Source organism: Heterodontus francisci, chromosome 1 (genome assembly GCF_036365525.1).
Source record: "Heterodontus francisci isolate sHetFra1 chromosome 1, sHetFra1.hap1, whole genome shotgun sequence".
NCBI lineage: Eukaryota > Metazoa > Chordata > Chondrichthyes > Heterodontiformes > Heterodontidae > Heterodontus > Heterodontus francisci.
In genome coordinates this window covers 268,881,670-268,901,276 of record NC_090371.1, presented here as the reverse complement: position 1 = coordinate 268,901,276, position 19,607 = coordinate 268,881,670, and the positions used below count along the sequence as shown (strand labels likewise).

General features: G+C 47.5%; 1 protein-coding gene across 7 annotated transcripts in view; it reads left to right on the top strand.

The window, feature by feature from the left end:
- The window catches only part of LOC137376263 (protein Hook homolog 3), a 155,638-nt gene that overhangs the window by 20,429 nt on the left and 115,602 nt on the right, over positions 1 to 19,607 (top strand). For 6 of the 7 annotated variants that reach the window (XM_068044485.1, XM_068044464.1, XM_068044495.1 and 3 more), the window contains exons 1-2: positions 1,268 to 1,351; positions 6,019 to 6,091. The exons of the other annotated variant lie outside the window; for it this stretch is intronic. In XM_068044485.1, coding sequence (XP_067900586.1) covers positions 1,329 to 1,351; positions 6,019 to 6,091 — 96 coding nt within the window. In that variant the 5' untranslated portion in view covers positions 1,268 to 1,328. Of the gene's footprint in view, positions 1 to 1,267; positions 1,352 to 6,018; positions 6,092 to 19,607 lie in introns of those variants that run through there. 7 annotated transcript variants of the gene reach the window in all.

Below are 19,607 nucleotides of genomic sequence, written 5' to 3'. Positions count from 1 at the left end.
CATACATCTGTGCCATCATTAAGACCGCCTATTTCCATCTCCATAATGTCACCTGATTGTCCCAGCCTCAGCTCATTTGCTGTTGAAACCCTCATCCATGCCTTTGTTACTTCTGGAGTTGACTATTCCAACACACTCCTGGCCAGCCTCCCACATTCTACCCTCTGTGAACTTGAGTTCATTCAAAACTCTGCTGTCTGTGTCCTCTCACGAAGTCCATTCACCTATCACCCCTCTGCTCGCTGACCTCTGTTGGCTTCCGATTAAGAAACACCTCAATTTTAAAATTCTCATTTTTGTTTTCTAATCCCTCCAGGGCCTCCTTACTTCTGAAAGCTCCTCGAGTCCTACAACCCTCATATCTGGTATTCCAATTCTGGCCTCTTGAGCATGCAAATTTTAATCACTCCACCATAGGCGCATGTGCCTTCAGCTGTCGAGGCCCTAAGCTCTGGAATTCCTTCAATAAACCTCTCAACCTCGCTTTCCTCCTTTAAAATACTTCTTAAAGCCTAACTCTTTGACCAGGCTTTTGGCCATCTGTACAAATATCTTATGTGGCTCAGTGTCAAATTTTGATAGCTTTTCTGTGAAGTGCCTTGGGACATTATATAGTGCCTTCAACATAGTAAACATATATTTTGATAGTGATGATGTGAAAATGGAAGGCGAATTGATGGATGGACATCAAAATGACTGGTGAACAGCAAGGGAATGCGAAAGAAGAATAAGCCTCTCTATAATAAATATCTCAAGGAGATTAAAAAGTGATGGTTCTGAAGGACAACTGTGCTCAATTGTGTGTGTGTAACGTTTGAAGAACAATAAACAAATAATGACACTAATGAGCATATGCATGGAGTGGTGGGTGGATGTGCTCTACATGACTACTGACGTACTTGCTATTTGTTTAGTAGATGGTGTTAAAGATATTGCGTCAGAAAATTATACATCAGATACATTGCATTCAAATTATTTTTCCAAATCTTTGTGTGGAGGACCTTCAAATATTAATGCACTTCTTCATCACCACTGCAAATACTGACATGACCCCAGAGACGACTTTTCACAAATTCTGGAATTTGTCAACTACACAAAGGAATACAGCACTATAATTGTAGAATTTTTTTTTATCAGCCTGCAGCAAAAGAAATAACATGGCAGTAAATTAGCAAAAAATAGAAAAACATGAATCTGATTTTTCATATTAAACAGTAAATTTTAGCAATGCATAAACTCAAATGGTTTCGATTCTTGTCTTTTAGGTCCAGACGTTTGGTGTGCAGGTGCCATGCAAGAAAATAGATGATTTGACAAGTGGAGTTGTGATGGCGCAGGTCCTACAGAAAATGTAAGGTTGAAGATGTATTATTCCATCTTTCTGTTGTGTCCGAACGTGATCTTTTAATTTTCATTCATTTATTTATAACAGTTCTACAGAAAATGTACCAAAATGTACTCCCCTGTACATGCCGCAAATTAAAATGTGGAAATAAGTTGTATCCATCAGCTGCAACGTTTTTGTAGAAATCTATCTCATTAAAATAATCTTCAGTATTTTGTGCCGAATGAGTCCAACCTCACTTCTTGCGATCAGTTCACTATTTGTCAGCGAGTGATCTGTTGGCATGGCGAGTGGGGCTACAGATTCTGGTTCTCTCAAGCTCCTTTCTCCGACTCTACCGGCACGCCTTTCAGCGGCTCTGTACACGCGGGCCTCGCTCTTGCCGTGCGCCGCGCTCTCTCTCGGTCACCGGCTCACCACGAGCGGACAAATAGAAACAGCGAGCGAGGATCAAACCGACCGGAGGCTAACCCCCCTCTCTCTTCACCCCCTCTCTCTTCACCCCCCTCTCTCACCCCCCTCTCTCTTCACCCCCTCTCAAAAGCGAGCGGCTCCACACCGACGAGGCTTCACCCCCCTCTCGCTTCACCCCCCTCTCTCTTCACCCCCCTCCTCTTCACCCCCCTCTCTCTTCACCCCCCTCTCTCTTCACCCGGCTCACCCCCTCTCTCTCACCCCCCTCTCTCTTCACCCCCCTCTCTCTTCACCCCCCTCTCTCTTCACCCCCCTCTCTTCACCCCTCTCTTCCCTCTCTTCACCCCCCTCTCTCTTCACCCCCCTCTCTCTTCACCCCCCCTCTCTCTTCACCCCCCTCTCTCTTCACGATAAACAAGAGCGGATCAACCACGAGAGTCTTCACCCCCCTCTCTCTTCACCCCCCTCTCTCTTCACCCCCCCTCTCATCACAAAGAGAGAGGATCAACACAGCGAGATCACCAAGGGATCTCACCCCGCTCACCCCCCCTCTCTCACCTCTCTCTCACCCCCCTCTCTCTTCACCCCCCCTCTCTCTTCACCCCCCCCTCTCTCTTCACCCCCCTCTCTCTTCACCCCCCCTCTCTCTTCACCCCCCCTCTCTCTTACCCCCCCTCTCTCTTCACCCCCCTCTCACCCCCCCTCTCTCTTCACCCCCCTCTCTCACCCCCCCTCTCTCTTCACCCCCCTCTCTCTTCACCCCCCCTCTCTCTTCACCCCCCCTCACTTCACCCCCCTCGCTCTCAGACTCCCCCCTCTCTCTTCACCCCCCTCTCTCTCACCCCCCCTCTCTCTTCACCCCCCCTCTCAGCTCACCCCCCCTCTCTCTTCACCCCCCCTCGCGACTCAACCAGAGGCTCACCCTCGGCTCTTCACCCCCCCTCTCGCTTCACACCCCCTCTCTCTCACCCCCCCTCTCTCTTCACCCCCCCTCTCTCTTCACCCCCCTCTCTCTTCACCCCCCTCTCTTCACCCCCCTCTCTCTTCACCCCCTCTCTCTCACCCCCCCTCTCTTCACCCCCCCTCTCTCTTCACCCCCCCTCTCTCTTCACCCCCCCTCTCTCTTCACCGACTCCCCCCCTCTCTCTTCACCCCCCTCTCTCTCACCCCCCCTCTCTCTCACCCCCCCTCTCTCTTCACCCCCCCTCGCTCTTCACCCCCCGACTCACTTCACCCCCCCTCTCTCTTCACCCCCCCCTCTGGGCTAACGACCCCCCGCTCTCGTCACCCCCCCTCTCTCTTCACCCCCCCCTCTCTCTTCACCCCCCCTCTCTCTTCACCCCCCCTCTCTCTTCACCCCCCCTCTCTCTTCACCCCCCCGTCTCACCCCCCCTCTCTCTTCACCCCCCCTCTCTCTTCACCCCCCCTCTCTCTTCACCCCCCCTCTCTCTTCACCCCCCTCTCTCTTCACCCCCCCTCTCTCTTCACCCCCCCTCTCTCTTCACCCCCCCTCTCTCTTCACCCCCCTCTCTCTTCACCCCCCCTCTCTCTTCACCCCCCCTCTCTCTTCACCCCCCCTCTCTCTTCACCCCCCCTCTCTCTTCACCCCCCCTCTCTCTTCACCCCCCCTCTCTCTTCACCCCCCCCTCTCTCTTCACCCCCCCTCTCTCTTCACCCCCTCTCTCTTCACCCCCCTCTCTCTTCACCCCCCTCTCTCTTCACCCCCCCTCTCTCTTCACCCCCCCTCTCTCTTCACCCCCCTCTCCCTCTTCACCCCCCTCTCCCTCTTCACCCCCCTCTCTCTCTTCACCCCCCTCTCTCTCTTCACCCCCCTCTCTCTCTTCACCCCCCTCTCTCTCTTCACCCCCCTCTCTCTCTTCACCCCCCTCTCTCTCTTCACCCCCCTCTCTCTCTTCACCCCCCTCTCTCTCTTCACCCCCCCCTCTCTCTTCACCCCCCCCCTCTCTTCACCCCCCCCTCTCTCTTCACCCCCCCTCTCTCTTCACCCCCCCCTCTCTCTTCACCCCCCCTCTCTCTTCACCCCCCCCTCTCTCTTCACCCCCCCCTCTCTCTTCACCCCCCCCTCTCTCTTCACCCCCCCCTCTCTCTTCACCCCCCCCTCTCTCTTCACCCCCCCCTCTCTCTTCACCCCCCCCTCTCTCTTCACCCCCCCCTCTCTCTTCACCCCCCCCTCTCTCTTCACCCCCCCCTCTCTCTTCACCCCCCCCTCTCTCTTCACCCCCCCCTCTCTCTTCACCCCCCCCTCTCTCTTCACCCCCCCCTCTCTCTTCACCCCCCCCTCTCTCTTCACCCCCCCCTCTCTCTTCACCCCCCCTCTCTCTTCACCCCCCCCTCTCTCTTCACCCCCCCCTCTCTCTTCACCCCCCCCTCTCTCTTCACCCCCCCCTCTCTCTTCACCCCCCCCTCTCTCTTCACCCCCCCTCTCTCTTCACCCCCCCCTCTCTCTTCACCCCCCCTCTCTCTTCACCCCCCCTCTCTCTTCACCCCCCCTCTCTCTTCACCCCCCCCTCTCTCTTCACCCCCCCCCTCTCTCTTCACCCCCCCCTCTCTCTTCACCCCCCCCTCTCTCTTCACCCCCCCTCTCTCTTCACCCCCCCCTCTCTCTTCACCCCCCCTCTCTCTTCACCCCCCCTCTCTCTTCACCCCCCCTCTCTCTTCACCCCCCCTCTCTCTTCACCCCCCCTCTCTCTTCACCCCCCCTCTCTCTTCACCCCCCCTCTCTCTTCACCCCCCCTCTCTCTTCACCCCCCCTCTCTCTTCACCCCCCCTCTCTCTTCACCCCCCCCTCTCTCTTCACCCCCCCCTCTCTCTTCACCCCCCTCTCTCTTCACCCCCCACCCCCTCTCTCTTCACCCCCCACCCCCTCTCTCTTCACCCCCCACCCCCCCCTCTTCACCCCCCACCCCCCCCTCTTCACCCCCCACCCCCCCCTCTTCACCCCCCACCCCCCCCTCTTCACCCCCCACCCCCCCCTCTTCACCCCCCACCCCCCCCTCTTCACCCCCCACCCCCCCCTCTTCACCCCCACCCCCCCCTCTTCACCCCCCACCCCCCCCTCTTCACCCCCCACCCCCCCCTCTTCACCCCCCCCCCCTCTTCACCCCCCACCCCCCCCTCTTCACCCCCCACCCCCCCCTCTTCACCCCTCTCCCCCCCCCTCTCCCCCCCCCTCTCCCCCCCCCTCTCCCCCCCCTCTCCCCCCCCCTCTCCCCCCCCCCTCTCCCCCCCCCCTCTCCCCCCCCCCTCTCCCCCCCCCGACCCCCCCCCTGACCCCCCCCCCTGACCCCCCCCCCTGACCCCCCCCCCTGACCCCCCCCCCTGACCCCCCCCCTGACCCCCCCCCCTGACCCCCCCCCCTGACCCCCCCCCGACCCCCCCCCGACCCCCCCCTGACCCCCCCCCCTGACCCCCCCCCCTGACCCCCCCCCTGACCCCCCCCCTGACCCCCCCCCCTGACCCCCCCCCTGACCCCCCCCCCCTGACCCCCCCCCCCGACCCCCCCCCGACCCCCCCCCCGACCCCCCCCCGACCCCCCCCCGACCCCCCCCCGACCCCCCCCCGACCCCCCCCGACCCCCCCCCGACCCCCCCCCGACCCCCCCCCCGACCCCCCCCCCGACCCCCCCCCGACCCCCCCCCCGACCCCCCCCCGACCCCCCCCCCCCGACCCCCCCCCCTGACCCCCCCCCGACCCCCCCCCTCGACCCCCCCCCTCGACCCCCCCCCCCCCGTACGCCATCCCCCCACCCTCTACCCCCTCCCTCTACCCCCCTGCGCATTTCCCTCTGTCCCCCTCTCACTGCGCGCCTCTCTCGTGCACCACGCGCACCCCTACTCTCTCCCGCGCACACTTGCTTTCTCGCCTGCTGCGCGCACCCTCTCGTTCGCCCGTCCAGCCTCGCTCGCGCGTGTGCGCTGCAACCCCTCTCGCGTGCGAGAGGGTGCATGTGGTGCGCAGGAGAGAGTAAGGGTCTGAGAGAGGCACATGCAGAGAGAGAGTGCTACGCACAGAGACAGCTGAAAAGAAGTGACTTAATTGAGTTTCAGGTTCATTAGATTTTCAAGTGTTTTCATTCATGTGTTTTTTTTTTATTTCAACGTCAAAGTATGACAGGAAGTATGATCAAATGAACAAGCAATGTGTGTAGCTGTATCAGTCTATGGTGCAAGCACTATTTTACATTAGCATGATTCATATTTAATGTACTTAAAACAATAAAGCTTGTCTTAAATTTGTAGAGATCAGTCATGGTTTGATGATACCTGGATAAATCGTATCAAGATAGAAGTGGGGGACAACTGGCGACTCAAGGTATTCATCTTTATATTATCTCTTTTCCATTGTTCATCAAAAATCTCCAATGGAGGAAAACCAGATCAAGTACAAACGGTTCACCTCCATTAACTTGGTTGGCATACAGATTTTTGCTGCACCTAAGAATTGGATGCAAGACTGTTTTGATGATGAGAAATTGTTCAAGTAACATTGGATTAATTTCAATAGCCAGGGAAAGAAGTTCACATAGTCTCTTCTAAGATCAAACTCAAATCAGCCAAGCCTATAAATTTGGCCATCAGTGTAAATATTAACTTTTCTCTGCCCTGTCAAATGACTGCAGTGCCACAGTGGGTGACTTCTCATGGAATTTTATTGCCCTCAGTGATATAGCTATGCAGTATAATTTGAAACCACAGAACTGATTCACTGACAACAAATAACCTCTGAAAAGAGAATGAGTAAGCTTGAGAGGCCTTTTTGAGGGATTTCATTGAAGGCTGTCAAAAAAATGCAGGATCCTTGGCTGTATAAATAGTGTTCTGACCAAGGCAGGAGGAGTGCACTGTTAATTCTGTTAATTCCACAGGTCACAACATATATTTAAATTTTCCTCACTTTCTGATACAGTCAATCATATACTCTATTTTTTTCCCCCAGAATAAAGCACATCAACCATTTTTTTAATTAACAAAATTATCAGTTTATTATAAACCAAGCTTTAACCAATACTGAGGTAAAACATACAAACAAATTGAAATATTAAAGCCCCATTTTTATCCTAGCCCTCACACACATACATACATAACTGGTTAACCAGGAAAATATAAAACGGATTTTTGTTTACAGCTGTTACAAAGAAATAGAAGGAATAAAAAAAAAACACTTAGGTTGAAAAGAAAGTATGGAAAGATGTCCTTTGTTTCGGTGAGGTGTCCCAAAGGTAAATCGGTGGCATTCAATGGGATCTTCCTAGAACGTTTTTTTCCAGGCAATGTTGATCATCAGTTTGGGCAGGCTTTCCAAGAGATACAGTTACAGAAGGTTCCAAGTTAAGTCTTACAACGGGGAAGTAGCAACAAGGTTTCTTCCCTCACATTCGATGCAAGATTTCTTCAAAGATGCAGGGATTCTTCAAATACAGGAGGAAAATAGGAATCTGAAACGCTGGAGATAACAATTGGTTTTCAGGCCAAACACCAACTGGCTTTTTTTTTTTAACTGTTCAAATTGAAATTAAAACTTTTCCGGAAGTCCAATCTCATGACAACCATAAATCTTGGCTTGTCACTTATTAACCATCTCTCCAAACCAAAACAGAACCCTACTGCTTTTTTATTTGAAAACGAATGCCTTCCAGGAACTGTTTACAGTATACTCTTGGTCTCAACCTTCCAGTAATTGTTTATAGTTCCAGCATCTATGGAATCCCTTTTCAATTTTAAAATACAAGTTCTCAAATTTTTACCAAAAAAAGGTAACCCTTGTAACACCTCCACCCTTGGAGAAATGGAATGCCATTTTTAAAATGCATTTCATTACAATGTATTAAAAAAAAACAGAAGTTGAAAACTTCTTAAAATACATTTTCTCACACTCATCCCCATTCACTCTTTATCTGTAGTTAATACAATTTTGCTTTGTATCATTTTTGCACTCATATAATTCAAACAAAGTCAAATTCTCGATAAAGCATCTGCAATAACATTTTTTTTGCCTGCAATGCGGACAATCTTTAAGTGATATGGCTGTAATAGTAAACTCCAAGAGAACAATCTGGCATCTTGGTTTTTAAATGTTTCCACAAAGTTTATCACCAAATCAGCTGATTGCAACCTTCCAGAGCCCCCCAGTTGTTCCATGTGTCACTATAGACCAGCACATCAGCAAGTAAACTACACAGGAACACTGGCTACTACTGGGTTCACTTCTCTCTCAGAAGTTTCTGGGGTACCCCTTAGCCGGTATGGTATCACTTGGCACTGGAAAAATCCGTCCAGTGTGACAAAAACTGATATCTTTTTAGCTCGAGGTGTTAAAGGAACTTGCCAATATCTTGTTAACAAATCTATTTTTGTCCATATTTCTGTCAATACAGTCTTCCAAGCGAGGGATTGTGTATGAGTCTGTCTTTGTTACTGCATTAACGTTTCTGTAGTCTATGCAAAGTCTAGTTGAACCATCAGGTTTAGTCACTAATACTAATGGTGAACTCCAGCTGCTTTGACTGGGTTCAGTTAGGTGGTTTTCCACCATGTATTAGCTTTCTGATTTTACTTGGGCCTGTTTCTCTGGACTTAGGTGGTAAGGATGCTGTTTTATAGGAACAGATTCCCCTACATCCACATCATGTGTGGCAAAGGTTGTACATCCTGGCCTATCCCTACAGACTCTTTTAAATGCTGTGAGTAGCCTTGTTAGGTCTCCTCGTTTTTCTGCATCTAAATATGAAAGCATAATGTCCAATCTCCCTAGCAATTCAGTATTAGTTAACTGGATAGTAGGAAGTTCAATTTGAAAATTGTCCAGGTCTCCTTCTGCCTAATCCTCACGATCCCTTTCATTCTTCTCTGTCCCGACTACCTGACATACCTCGTTTATCCTTCACCCGGCAATAATAATATTTCCACATGTTGATATGACAATCGATTCTTTTTCTGGCGATCTGGGGTGTCAATCAAATAATTTACTTTTACCAGTTTTCTTGACAGCTTTATATGGACCACTGAACCGTGCTTTTAATGGTTCACCCTGTAAAAGTAGTAATAATAATACTTCATCCCCTGGTTGAAATGTTCGGGTCTTAACATGCTTGTCTGCCTGCTTTTTCATAGTTGTTTGGGAAGCTTTAAGGTGTTCCTGAGCCACATTGCAAGCTCTCATGAGCCATTCCCAGAACATGGATACATAATCTAGTACAGAAGATTCATCTGTCTGTTCTAAAAACTTTTCTTTAATTAGTTTTAGAGGACCTCTTTTCTCATGTCCATAAACTAATTCAAAAGGATTAAAACCTGTAGACTCGTTAGGTGAATCTCTAGTGGCAAACACTAGAAAGTCTAGCCCTTTATCCCAATCGTGGGGATAGCCATGACAGTATTCCCTGATCATTGTTTTGACCCCCGACGCCGAGAAAGCCCTGCTGCATTTTACCGGCAATGGCGAGGCCTCAGTGTGCCCCCACACCCGCCAAGAGGCGGGGCATTCATTTTAATAAAATTAAGTTGAAAACATGCAAAATAACTTACTTGTCCCGGCGGCCGTCCCACGTTGATATTCTGAGGCGTGGCACTGGTAGGGAGGGGGGATGAGTGAAATTATCAGGGCGTGGTGGGGGGTGGGTGGGGAGAGCAGGGAAACTACTTTGTATTGATTGAGGGGATGATGGGAAGGGGTTGAAGTGCAAAGGTAATGAGGTTGGGGGGGTAAGTGCGGGTTGGGAATAAAGTTTATTTTGGTAAAATAGGCGCAAGACAAACATGGGGGGGAGGGGGGGTGCGGTGGGATAGCACTTCCAGCTTTTATTTAATTTTTTAAGGACAATGTCAAATAATGTACCTTTAAAAATTCAGATGTCTTTTAATGGTTTGAAGCCCTTTAAAAATGGCACCGGCGCCTTCGTGGTAGCGCCAGACGCCGTTATCGAAGGCAACCACTCCATCCCCTCCATTTCAATGAGTCCCCCACGCGAAATATCGTGGGGGCTCAGCGACGGCCACTCTGCGCGGGCAGGCTGCTAAGATCAGAGCAGGCTGCTGCGATTTGTGGCGGGCCAGTAAAATTCAGGCCTACAATTAAGAACCCTTGTTGTTAAATCTTCAGATATTGAAAGCTTAAACCATCATTTGGTCAACAGCGCAAATGATTTTGAAGGCAGTGAGAGGAATGGCAGGGTGGACAGGCTTAAGGAAGGACAATGGAACAAAGGCTGAAGGCTGTGCCATTGATGGTGCAACAATGGTTGGGTATGCACAGCTAATAAGGATGGGGGTAGCAGGTTGAGCTGGAGCAAATAACAGAGTGAGGATGGGACAGGGCATTGAGGGATTTGCAAATGTGAATTGATGAATTCAGCATGTTGGACATGAACAGAGGTTGTTGAAGTGAAGGGCAGTAGATGAGTGAAAAGAAAGAAAGATGCACGTATACACATTTATATAGTGCCTTTGTGGAGTTCCAAAGTGTTTTAAAGCTAATTAAATACTTTTAAAGTGTAGTCACTGTTTTAACGTGGGAAATGTGGCAACCAATTTGTGCATAGCAAATTTCCATAAATAACAATGGAATAAATGACCACGTCAGCTGCTTTAGATGTGGATTGCGAGTTAAATGTTGGCCAAGAAAGCAGGAGAACTCCCTTGCTCTTATTCGATTAGCAGGTGGGATCTTTTACGTCTAGCTGACATCTAAATGATTGCAGCTCCAACAGTGCAGCACGCAGCACTGCACTGAGATGTCCAATGAGATTATGGGCTGACGTCTCTGCAGTAAGAAATGAGCCCACGACCTTCTGACATTTAGGCGAGTGTGCTACCACTGAGTCAAAAGCTGAACACCTACTCTGGCAAAGTTTAGATACAGTGGAGTTGGCAGATAGTTGAGCTCATGAAGGCAGTTAAGAGAACTTTGAAGAAGTGAAACTTGGATGTATTGAAGATATGCGTGAACGTTTCAGAAATGGGGATGAGGTAGGGGCAGATGTCGATAATGTATGTTTCTGGGCTTTGCATGAGTCTGAGAGAAGGATTGAATGATCACCTTTAAGATAGCTCTATCCTTTATGATCGTAGAACACAACATGTAGCATCTTGACTCTGGGCCTGCTATAGTGATCGGTTAATAATAGAGCCCAAGGTGAGAAGACGTGCCATTTCAATCAAGTTACTGGAGGCAAGAAGCTTCCCCATCTTCTGAGCAAGAAGTGATGGAGGAAGCGACACTATTCCAGGAGTTCTTCCATTTCTTGGCAGTAGGGCCTGGGCAGGATATAGAATCAGAACATATCTAAGTTGATAAGATTACTTCTGATTAAAGCAGCTCTTGAGACAAGCAGTAATGCTATAATTAGTCTGACATAATTCAGCTGGTCATGCTGTTCTAATTACATCCACTAGGATGAACTGCAACAAAAATAATCTGATAGAGAATTTTAAGCAACCTCGTATCATTGAGGCCAGGTCAGCTCTTGTCTTTAGAAGATATCCTGTTAATGCAGCTCTATACTTAGTACTTTTCCATGAACAGAAAAAGCAATTGCAAGTGTCTTAATCAGGGAGAGGTTTAATTTCTTTAAAGAACAAATCATAACGAAGGGCAGTTGAGGTGGGAGGGTTTTTTCGCATGAATTTCAACAAATGAATATGGCCTGTTACAACATACATTTCTGTAAAACAATTGACCAGGGTCAACTTGGCTATCTTTTTAATAAAGCCAAGAGTCAAGCTCAATGTGTAATATAAATAACATTCAATAAGCTTCTAAAACAGTCAAGCATGAATGTCTTGACTGTGACGAAGGAACTACAATAGTCAGCATGATATTTCCCTCTTGCTCTAGCTAATAAAAAAGGCTGAGTGTGCTACCCTTTTGAGGACCAAGCTTATTTGGAGGCCATCCTGGAAATAAGAAAAAAGCATCTGCAAAATGTATGACCTGTTTTTCACCAACCAGTGACTCTGCTATGGTACCACACCTCTTTCTGGTTATCTCAAGACTCCATTTGGAGTAATTGTATCCATAAATATCACAGTGATAAAAGATTTTGTGGACTGCATAGGTGAATGTGCCCTGTACTTCAAGGGCTCCCTTTCAACATTCAAGGAAGTGATTTTCTGTGTTCAGTCTGAGGATTAGGTTTTAAACTGATTATTTTACAATCTTCAGAAATACAAACGGTTTTTGACCATTCCTTGACCACAGAGCTTCATATTGAAGGAAAAGTTCAAGATGGTCATTGTTCAGGGTGCTATACAATGCCTGCAGATTGTAACTAAGCTTCCAGAACATTAGTTAACCTCCTAAGCCAGTTTCACTAGGATGTGATTGTCCTAACTACTGATCCCACAACTCAGCTGGTTGGTAAGCTGTTATGAGGGGGTAGTCCTTCTTGTCCCCAGCTGGTCTGGGACATGGTCTTGACTTTTACCAACCAATAGGCTGATGCCTCTTTGTCCAAATTAATTATTGGTTGATATCAACACTTTTGTATCCTGGGTTTTGGTACCAGATCAATAGTGACTTTCCTGTCTATCTAGTTCAGGGTACAAAAGGTCAGGAATCAAGCAAGACACTAGTTCTTTTCTAATTCTGAAGAATTTCCTTTGACTTTTAAACATGGCAATTTTTACCAGAAAGAAACTATGGGCTGAATTTTACCAGCCCTTCATGCAAGGGTGGTGGCGGGGGCTGGGGAGTGCGGTGGGGGGGGTGCGGGTGGGAGCTGAATATTCTTCCGGGAGAGGTCAGCTCGACCCCGACACCGAGAAGGTTGCATCACATTTTACCGGTGGCAGTGAGACCTCGGTGCGGCCCCACCCCCCCCCCCCCCCCCCGCCACATGGTGGCGGAGCCTTCATTTGCATAGTGACATTAATTCAAATAAATGTAAATGAACTTGCCCACGCCAGTATTCCGGCCGGTGGCCAGCAGTCCCGTGCCTTCCAATCCCTGTTTGGGGATATGAGGTGAGACGCTGATAGGGAGGGGGGAGGAATGCAACTCTCAGGGCGTTGTGGGTGGGGAGGGGTAGTGGACTTGGGAAAAATCTTTTGATTGGTGGGGGGGATGGTGGGAAGGGATTAAGGTTTAAAGTTATTAAAGGTTGAGTGCGGGGGGAGGTCAGGATCTGCATAAGTTTTTTTTTTGAGGGGAGAAGTGCAATTAATGAATTGAATCTTCCTTGGGTGGGTGAGTGAGAGGAGTGAAAATGTAATTTCATCTGTAACTGCACTTTTCCATATTCTTTGTCTTTAAAAATGTAAATTCATCTGTAGGGCTGGAAGCCCCTGCCCCCTGTACGTCATCGGGGGTGGCAGTTCTGCAAAATTATGAGGGACATTGGTTAGATAGGAAGAAACTTTTTCCCTTAGCGGAGTGGTCAGTAACTAGGTGCATAGATTTAAGGTAAGGGGCAGGAGGTTTAGAGGGGATTTGAGGAAAAGAAATTTCACCCAGAAGGTGGTTGGAATCTGGAACACACTGCCTGAAGGGGTGGTTGAGGCAGAAACCCTCACAGCATTTAAGAAGTATTTAGATGAGCACTTGAAGTACCATAGCATACAAGGCTACGGGCCAAGTGCTGGAAAATGGGATTAGAATAGTTAGGTGCTTGATGGCCAGCACAGAACGATGGGCTGAAGGGCCTGTTTCTGTGCTGTATAACTCTATGACTCTGTGGCCCTCTATTTAAATGCGTCCCCGCGTGAACTATCGTGGGGTCTCTGCGGCCACTCCACACAGGCGGACCGCCAACTTCAAAGAGCGCCACCGCAATTTGCAGCGCGCTCATAAAATGCAGCCCTATACCTTCTCAAAAAACCTGCACAACTCGAGTACAAAGGAATTATCAAGTCTTATCTTAGGGAATAAGGCTCCCTCTCCTATGCCATCTTATTCAAATAAAATACGTTGTACTCTTAAAACTGTTGGCAGAATGGGTTGTTGTATGTTTGTTTTCTTCAGGTCTGTTACTGGCATAAAACATATTTGGTATTGTTTTCAGTTCTAACACTGAAGAATTTGTTAACAGTTCCTCAGGCCTTTTTTTAAAATCTCTGTTGTGGTTAATTTTTTTTTACCGTATCCTGGCCTTGGAGCCTTGTCGTCTTGACTCTGCTTTCTCTTTGAAGCATACTGGACAAAGACCATTATGTAATCTAATTTTGGACAAACTGGTAGTTTTGTGTTCTTTCTTTTGTTCTTCATACCTTTGAAAAATATATGCATTATATTGTTTTGCTTAGAAAATTAATCTGATATTAATGAGACAACTTGTCCATCTGGAGGACATTGCACCACTTGGAACAAATTGTACTGACATTCTACACATCAATGATGGCAATTGCAGTTTTAGTCTTCCTATCTCAAAGAAGATATCGATATATTGTAAAGCATTCTGTGAATAGGATCAAGGATAATTCCAGGCCTAAGTTATGAAGAAAGTTTCAAGTAGCTAAACTTCATTTTGCTGAAGGGGAAAATAGAACAGATGAGAGACATGATACATGTCACCAACACTGCTGCATGCATATATTTTAAAGCTCTTCTTATTTGCTCTGTAATTTCTGCTTTATACCTCTAAAGTTATCAGCTATAAAAAAAAAATGCAGTAGGAATCCCAGTAATTACCTTGTACTACTATGTATCCTTTCCGTGCTGGAACCCAAGTATTGATTGCCAACATATTGCCACAAGCCTAGAACCTTAGATTTTTAAGCACAGGAGGAGGCTATTGAACCAATGTATTTATGTTGGCTCTTTGCTAGAGCAACCCAAAACTATTTTTGCCTACCTGATTCTCCTTTTCCCCCTCATCCCCACCACCTTTCATATCATATGAAATAGGAGTAGGCCATATAGCCCCTAGAGCCTGCTCCACCATTCAGTAAGATTAGGCTGATCTTTTACCTCAACTTTACTTTCCCACCCTATCCCCACGCCCCTTGATTCCCTTGGTGTCCAAAAATCTATCGATCTCAGCCTTAAATACACTCAACAAGTGAACATCCACAGCCCTCTAGGTTAAAGAGTTCCAAAGATTCACAACCCTCTGAGTGAAGAAATTTTTCCTCTTCTCGGCCAGTCCCTTATCCTGAGACCCTAATCCCTAGTTCTAGACTCTCCAGCCAGGGGAAACAGCCTCTTAGGAATTACCCTATCAAGCCCTCTAATAATTTTATACCTTTCAATGATATGACTTCTCATTCTTCTAAGATCCAGAGAATATAGGCTCATTCTATTCAATCTCTCCTAATGGACAGCCCTCTCATCCTAGGAGCCAAATGGTTCTCCATAGCCATTCTTCTCCACTTCAAATATTTATCCAATATGGTCTCTGCCTCAACCATTTCCTGTGGCAAAAACATTTAATACTTCAATTTAAAAAAAATTATCCTAGCCTTTGCTCCTGAAATCAATTGATTGCAGTAAACTAGGCCGAACTGTTACGAGCACTGATTGTAAGTATTGTTGTTATGCATGATGCAAAATCTGTAAAAGGCCAAAGATCTGCTTGTGCTGTTAAGCAATCATGGTCAACAAATTAGGTAAGAGAAAGCATTGAGCTAAATGAAAAAGCTTACACAATGCAAGAAAAAGTGGCCACCCAACAGATGGGAGAGCTATAAAAAAGGACACAAAAAGTAATGAGGTGAACAAGGGGAATATTAAAAACAAACTTACCTGGCCTATCCAAAATAACAGTTTTTATAAATATATTGCAAGAACTAAAGTGGTAAAGGGGAATGTGCACTTAGAAACAGCTACAGCTGAGACTATAATGAATAATGAGGAAATGGCTGTCATGTCATGAGTAGTTTGTATCTGTTTTTAGAGTGGAGAAAAGGGACAAAATATCATTGGTACAAGGAAATGTAAAAACGAGTCCTGGCAAGGAACATAGTGGAATTAATACTAGTAAAAAAAAAATGGAGAAAATAATGCGAATTAAGATAGACAGATCTCTAGGACCTGATCATTTCAACCCCAAGTTCATTCAAAGAAATGATGAGCAAATCGCAAATGTACTAGCCAGAATTTTCCAACGTGCTCTAAACTTGGGAATTAAGCCTTTGGATTGAAAGATTGCAAATTTTACTCCATTATTTAAGGAGGGAGGGAGCAACCAGTTCATTCGAGATCTGTCAGTATCACATTAGTTGTGGGACGTTTCTGGAATGAATCATCAAAGACAGTGACTGAGCACTTGGTCGAGAATGAGCTGATCAAAGAGAGTTGTTGCAATGATGAAGGGTAAGTTAAATCTTACTAATCTAGTTAAATGTTTTGAAGCGATTACTGGCATGATGGACAGAGAAGTGTCTGTGGATGTTGTCTATATATGCATCCAGGAGACTTTTGATAAAGTTCATTCACCATAAACCACTTGGGCATTGCACCTCGGGAAATATATATGCGCCTTGGTGGGGATACAATACAGATTTGCCAGAATTATACCAGAGCTTAAAGGGTTAAAGTAAGAGGACCAGTTGTATATACCTGGCTTGTATTCCCTTGAGTTTAGAAGATCGAGGGGTAATCATGGTGTTTAAAATTATAAAGAGATTTGATGGGGTATGTAAAGAGAAACTTTTTTTCTGCAGGGGGAATCCAGAACAAGACGGCATAATCATAAAATTAGAGCTAGGCCACTTAAGAATGAAATCAGAAAAGTTAGTTCAAACCTGGAACTCTTCCCTCAAGAGGCTGTGAAAATCAGGTCTGTTGAAATTTTCAAGACTAAAGTCATTAGATTTTTGTTCGGTAAATGTATCAAGGGATATGGAGTAAAGTCAGGTAAATTTAGTTGAGGTACAGATAGCCAGTTGTATAATTGAATGACTGTACAGGCTCTAGGAGTTGAATGTCCTACTTCTGCCCCTATGTCCATGCTGATTTCACATAATTAGTAAACTTGAAAAAAGTATAACCCATCACTGGAAGAGACACCAGGACTGATGCATTACCTTAAAGGAGCTGAAGGAGACCATTTTGAAAAATCAATCGGAGGCAGACCTACAGTTTGAGATTATTCTAATACTCAGCACCATAGAGCTTCCAGGGAATGTACACCGATCCCACCACTAAGGTGAGGATACTGCAACTTCCACTCACCGGTAGATGCTGGTCAATGATCAGAGTCATGCCCCAGGTTGTCTTTGTAACCGAGCCCAAACGCCTCTCAACTGCGTGGTAACTGTGGAGTCCGAGATAATGGTCATTGACCATGCTATGCATTTCCCGCAAAACAAAGGCACAGATCCATTCTTGGAAAAGGAAAAGACCAATCTCTTGCTGCTTCCCTCCCAAAGAAATGACAAACTATGTGGAAAAAGCAAGGTCAGCCCTTTGAGGGGAATTTGTTCTTCCTTGAATGAAATGATCCATAAGGAAAACAGATATTCCCACCCATGTTCATGAGGAATGGCATTAAATGCATCACGCACACGAATTTGCATCCCATATCCAGCCTATTTCAAAGTTTTAGTGCTCAACAGCAGGAGTGGATGAATGATTGAATTCATGTTGAAGTCCTTTCTAAGACATCAATGATTAGATCCCTTACTGTGGCTCACTTTGAGCAATATAACTGTATGGCAGGATCCACCAGAAAGGACTTGTGCTGAGAGTTCATCCCAATATTTATTTTTATTGAGAGATACGGCACTGAAACAGGCCCTTCGGCCCACCGAGTCTGTGCCGACCATCAACCACCCATCTATACTAATCCTACATTAATCCCATATTCCTACTACATCCCCACCTTCCCTCAATTCCCCCACCACCTACCTATACTAGGGGCGATCTAAAATGGCCAATTTACCTATCAAACTGCAAGCCTTTGGCTGTGGGAGGAAACCGGAGCACCTGGCGAAAACCCACGTGTTCACAGGGAGAACTTGCAAGTACCCAGAATCGAATCCGGGTCGCTGGAGCTGTGAGGCGGCAGTGCTAGCCACTGTGCCGCCCATAATATGCATGTATGTTTGTAAGTAAGCGTATTTTTAAAAAATTTATTCATGGGATGTGGGCGTCGCTAGCCAGGCCAGCATTTATTGCCCATCCCTAACTGCCCTTGAGAAGGTGGTGGTGAGCTGCCTTCTTGAACCGCTGCAGTCCATATGGGGTAGGTACACCCACAGTGCTGTTAGGAAGGGAGTTCCAGGATTTTGACCCAGCGACAGTGAAGGAACGGCGATTATAGTTCCAAATCAGGATGGTGTGTGACTTGGAGGGGAACTTGCAGGTGGTGGTGTTCCCATGTATTTGCTGCCCTTGTCCTTCTAGTTGGTAGAGGTCGTGGGTTTGGAAGGTGCTGTCTAAGGAGCCTTGGTGCATTGCTGCAGTGCATCTTGTAGATGGTACACACTGCTGCCACTGTGCGTCGGTGGTGGAGGGAGTGAATGTTTGTAGATGGGGTGCCAATCAAGCGGGCTGCTTTGTCCTGGATGGTGTTGAGCTTCTTGAGTGTTGTTGGAGCTGCACCCATCCAGGCAAGTGGAGAGTATTCCATCACACTCCTGACTTGCGCCTTGTAGATGGTGGACAGGCTTTGGGGGGTCAGGAGGTGAGTTACTTGCCGCAGGATTCCTAGCCTCTGACCTGCTCTTGTAGCCATGGTATTTATATGGCTACTCCAGTTCAGTTTCTGGTCAATGGTAGCCACTAGGATGTTGATAGTGGGGGATTCAGCGATGGTAATGCCGTTGAATGTCAAGGGGAGATGGTTAGATTCTCTCTTGTTGGAGATGGTCATTGCCTGGCACTTGTGTGGCACGAATGTTACTTGCCACTTATCAGCCCAAGCCTGGATATTGTCCAGGTCTTGCTGCATTTCTACACAGACTGCTTCAGTATCTGAGGAGTCACGAATGCTGCTGAACATTGTGCAATCATCAGCGAACACCCCCACTTCTGATCTTATGATTGAAGGAAGGTCATTGATGAAGCAGCTGAAGATGGTTGGGCCTAGGACACTACCCTGAGGAACTCCTGCAGTGATGTCCTGGAGCTCAGATGATTGACCTCCAACAACCACAACCATTTTCCTCTGTGCTAGGTATGACTCCAGCCAGCGGTGGGTTTTCCCCCTGATTCCCATTGACCTCAGTTTTGCTGGGGCTCCTTAATGCCATACTCGGTCAAATGCTGCCTTGATGTCCAGAATAATCACTCTCTCACCTCACCTCTTGAGTTCAGCTCTTTTGTCCATGTTTGAACCAAGGCTGTAATGAGGTCAGGAGCTGAGTGGCCCTGGCGGAACCGAATCTGAGCGTCACTGAGCAGGTTATTGCTAAGCAAGTCCCGCTTCATGGCACTGTTGATGACACCTTCCATCACTTTACTGATGATTGAGAGTAGGCTGATGGGGCGGTAGTTGGCCGGTTTGGACTTGTCCTGCTTTTTGTGTACAGGACATACCTGGGCAATTTTCCACATTGCAGGGTAGATGCCAGTGTTGTAGCTGTACTGGAACAGCTTGGCTAGGGGCGCGGCAAGTTCTAGAGCACAGGTCTTCAGTGCTATTGCTGGAATATTGTCAGGACCCATAGCTTTTGCAGTATCCAGTGCCTTCAGTCGTTTCTTGATATCACGTGGAGTGAATCGAATTGGCTGAAGTCTGGCATCTGTGATGCTGGGGATTTCAGGAGGCGGCCAAGGTGGATCATTAACTCGGCACTTCTGGCTGAAGATTGTTGCAAATGCTTCAGCCTTATCTTTGGCACTGATGTGCTGGGCTCCCCCATCATTGAGGATGGGGATATTTGTGGAGCCACCTCCTCCAGTTAGTTGTTTAATTGTTCACCACCATTCACGGCTGGATGTGGCAGGACTG